This window comes from Phoxinus phoxinus (assembly GCF_949152265.1).
Source record: "Phoxinus phoxinus genome assembly, chromosome: 9".
Lineage (NCBI taxonomy): Eukaryota > Metazoa > Chordata > Actinopteri > Cypriniformes > Leuciscidae > Phoxinus > Phoxinus phoxinus.
This window is the reverse complement of record NC_136884.1, coordinates 24,117,592-24,121,055: the sequence shown is the minus strand read 5'-3', so window position 1 is coordinate 24,121,055 and position 3,464 is coordinate 24,117,592. Positions and strand designations below refer to the sequence as shown.

The 3,464-nt window shown below is 45.3% G+C and overlaps 1 protein-coding gene across 1 annotated transcript; it reads right to left on the bottom strand.

The window, feature by feature from the left end:
- Positions 1-437: 437 nt before the first annotated feature.
- Positions 438-1,602, bottom strand: LOC307004352 (uncharacterized protein; the record flags this gene model as incomplete). Its single annotated transcript, XM_079623497.1, has 2 exons — positions 438-1,335; positions 1,432-1,602. The coding sequence occupies 2 exons, from the start codon at positions 1,600-1,602 to the stop codon at positions 535-537; spliced, it is 972 nt and encodes a 323-aa protein (XP_079479623.1). The 3' UTR covers positions 438-534.
- Positions 1,603-3,464: the final 1,862 nt, after the last annotated feature.

Sequence of the window (3,464 nt, the reverse complement as noted above, 5' to 3'; positions counted from 1 at the left end):
GAAGTTGGAGACAGATCAACAATTCACTCGGTGTAATAGTTCACTCGTGCCACTCACTTTCCAAACTCTCAACACCACTTCAGTGTTAGTGCAAATAAACAACGGATCCAATACTCATCACTTTGCGTCCTTCCCACTGCTGACGATATTCCTTGGGTTTTCGCTGACAAATCCTTCACCCTTTTCTTCCTACTACTCAGCTTCGATCTTCACCCGTTCCACAGCCCAGCCTCAATAAAAAGAACAACCCGCCAACGAGCACAGTATCACACGGGAGGAGAACCACCCCACAGTCTGTTTTCTCTCTGTTTTTAAAGCCCCATCTCAATATGTGTCCCTCTCACAGCGTTCCCTGTAATTGCCCCACACCTGCTGTCACTCAGGCAATTGGCCTCGCTGCCATGGCAACAAATTCGCAGTGCATTCACCAGGATCTTGGTCCCGTTCAGGTTTTTGTCACCCCATGACAGTTAATTGTGTGTGTGTGTGCACTACTTAAAACTATTTACATTATGTGTGTGTGTGTGTGTTAGGTTATATGGACAAACAACATTTATGGCACAGCCACTCTGCATCTGGCACTTCCTCCACCTCAGCGCACTCGATGTGGAACCAGAGATGACAAAGGTCACACTGCACCCATTCATCAATGGCCCCATCTCCTGACCCAGGTGGGACCACCCTACTGCATACAGCGCAGTGTTCCCCATCTTCCTCAATGGGAGGTGGTGTTTGTTTTTTATGCCTTTTGGCCTCCTGCGTTTTGGCCTTTTCCTCCCTCTTCTTTGCCATATCATCTTTGCGCTTTCTCTTCTTTTCTTCCTTCTCTTTCTCCTCAGCATCTTTCTGCTCCAGCAGCCGAACATACTCGTCACTCGTGATGACGCAGGCTTGCAGCGGAAGGCGACGCCTCACCTTGTCCCTCCTGTCCAAGGCTGGGGTCATCAGGACATTTGCAAGACTTTCTGGAATCACCCCCGCTGCTACCAGGTAATTTTTTTCAACCCCCCTTTTGCAGGTGGGGCAAGGTGTTGGAGTGGTGGAGGGAGTGTTTGATGTATGTGTGTCAGTAGTGGGATCGTATGTGTGTGTGAGAGTGGCAGGTGTGTCTGAGGGAGTGACGGGAGTGACGGGAGCGATGGATGGAGTGACGAGAGTGATGGGTGGCGTGGCTGATGGAGCTACGAGAGTGATGGGTGGCGTGGCTGATGGAGCGATGGATGGAGTGACGAGAGTGATGGGTGGCGTGGCTGATGGAGTGATGGATGGCGTGGCTGAGGTAGTGACGGAAGTGCTGGATGGCCTGGCATCAACAGATGGGAGCACTCTCACCACCTAAGGCAATACAGCATATTTAATACTCATTAGCACACCACAAAAAATGCAAGTACCTTAGAGGATAAATTATCATTGTATTCATGTTAAAATTACCTGGGTTGTGTCCACAGCCCCCCTGGACAGAGGGAAGATGCCTGCCTTCCGGAACTCAGCCTTAATGTTCACTGCAGTGACAGCAGTGGGGTAGACTGCTTTTAGCAGGGAAGAAAACTGCTTTTTCCCCACCACCAGATCCCCTCGCACTAGACCCATCCGGGACGCCATGGTGGAAAAACCAGCCTTAAGGGGGTTAAAGACCGCAATGTCTAGGGGCTGTAGGATGTGTGTGGTGTGGGCAGGGAGGCAGAGGATCTCAATCTTATTTTCCCTACAGTACAGGATAACTTCTCTTGAGACATGCGTCTCGTGTTGATCCAAAATAAGAATGATTGGCCTTTCCTCCGGAGCATACTGCACAAAATGCCTGAGCCATTTGTGAAACAGCTCAGAGTCCATGTACCCTTTTTCTTGGATGCCATAGAGAGCGTTGGGGGGCCCATCCAGCCTGTATGCGTTGCTTGGGAGGCAGCCGGGGTAGATGATGAAGGGAGGGATGCTGTCCCCGGCTGCACTCACGCAGCAGTGCACTGTGATGTGCTCCCTGGTGGTCTGCTGCTGCTGGTACACATGCTTCCTCCCGGTCTGGCAGAGCACCTTCTCCCTGGACCTTGGCTTGTCCCCAAAGCCAGTTTCGTCACAGTTGAAGACAAGATGGGGTTTGTCCTCTAAACTGTGGCGAACGTATAAGGCCTCATATAATTTGAAGAACCCTTCAATGGCCTCTGGAGAGCTCCATGGACTCTTGCCCTGTCCAGGGAGTCGGCTGTGCGGGAGGTGAATTCTGGATGGCGGGCCTTAAATCTGGACCACCAGACGTCACTTGGCCCCTTCTCCAGATTGACAGTGGTACTGTCCCCCCTGCCACTCTCTTTAATTATGCCAATAGCCAGCACTTTCACCACAGATCTTGTGACTGGGAAGCCGTGGTCTGCCATCCAGAAAATATACGAGATGAGAGCATCTTCTTCTGCAGGTGTCAGGGCCGAATTAGGATGAGGGTTCAGACTGTATTTTTTTATTTTTTTTGTAGTCCTGCAGGGTGGTGTGTGGGATCGCATACTTTTTAAAGGTCTGCCTCAAACTAGCTCCTGCCAACACTTCCTGAACTGCCTTTTCGAGCACTACTAAAGTATACTGCTTTTTTCTGCCTGACATTCTGATTTTCTTATTTTCCTTTGAAATAAAATGTTTGTTAAAACTGTGAATAAAAATAATTTTTAAACAATCATTTGATGTATGACATTTAATTAAATAACATTAACGTGTGAAGATCCTATCATTGTTTTAACAATATCATAAACATTCGATTTTATGGAAAGTTGGCTATGAAATAACATCACAATCAATTCAGTTAACATTATAAAGTTAGTAATACAACAGTTAACAGTAACATGTATAACCTTATATTAAATATTGTTGATTTATTAAAGAATGACCATTTGAAATGTTAAAATATTAACGTTATATTTATAATATTTTAACATTTAAAATAGTCACTTTAATAAATCAACATATATATATATATATAAATATAATTGTTGATTTATTAAAGAATGACTATTTTAAATGTTAAAATATTATAAATATAATAATCATAATTGCCCGCAGTCTGTGTTGACAGACGTGCTGCGTCTCTACTGCCTGTCTCAGTGCGAGAGTTGCGCCAAGTGGCCATTGTCCGGAATTTACGTTTAAAAATTCCCATTTCAAAGCAGTTATTCAACCAAAGGTAATATATTTCATGATTTATGATAGCTTAATAAACAATTCCTTAGGATTATATTACTGTGAGAAACATTAATCCATTAGAAATATACATTTTTAACGCTGTAATTGTCTCCCCACCTAAAGCTAATATCTGGGCTGCAGTTTGCCTACCCTCCATTAGCAGGCGCAGTGGGCGCACCTAGCAAACTTACTGAAATCTCTCTGGAACAAACGGCGGGTGATTCTCTTTCTTGGTCAGGGATGAAAGAGGGATAAATGAGGTACACACACATATATAGTTTATAACCTGGAAGTATTTA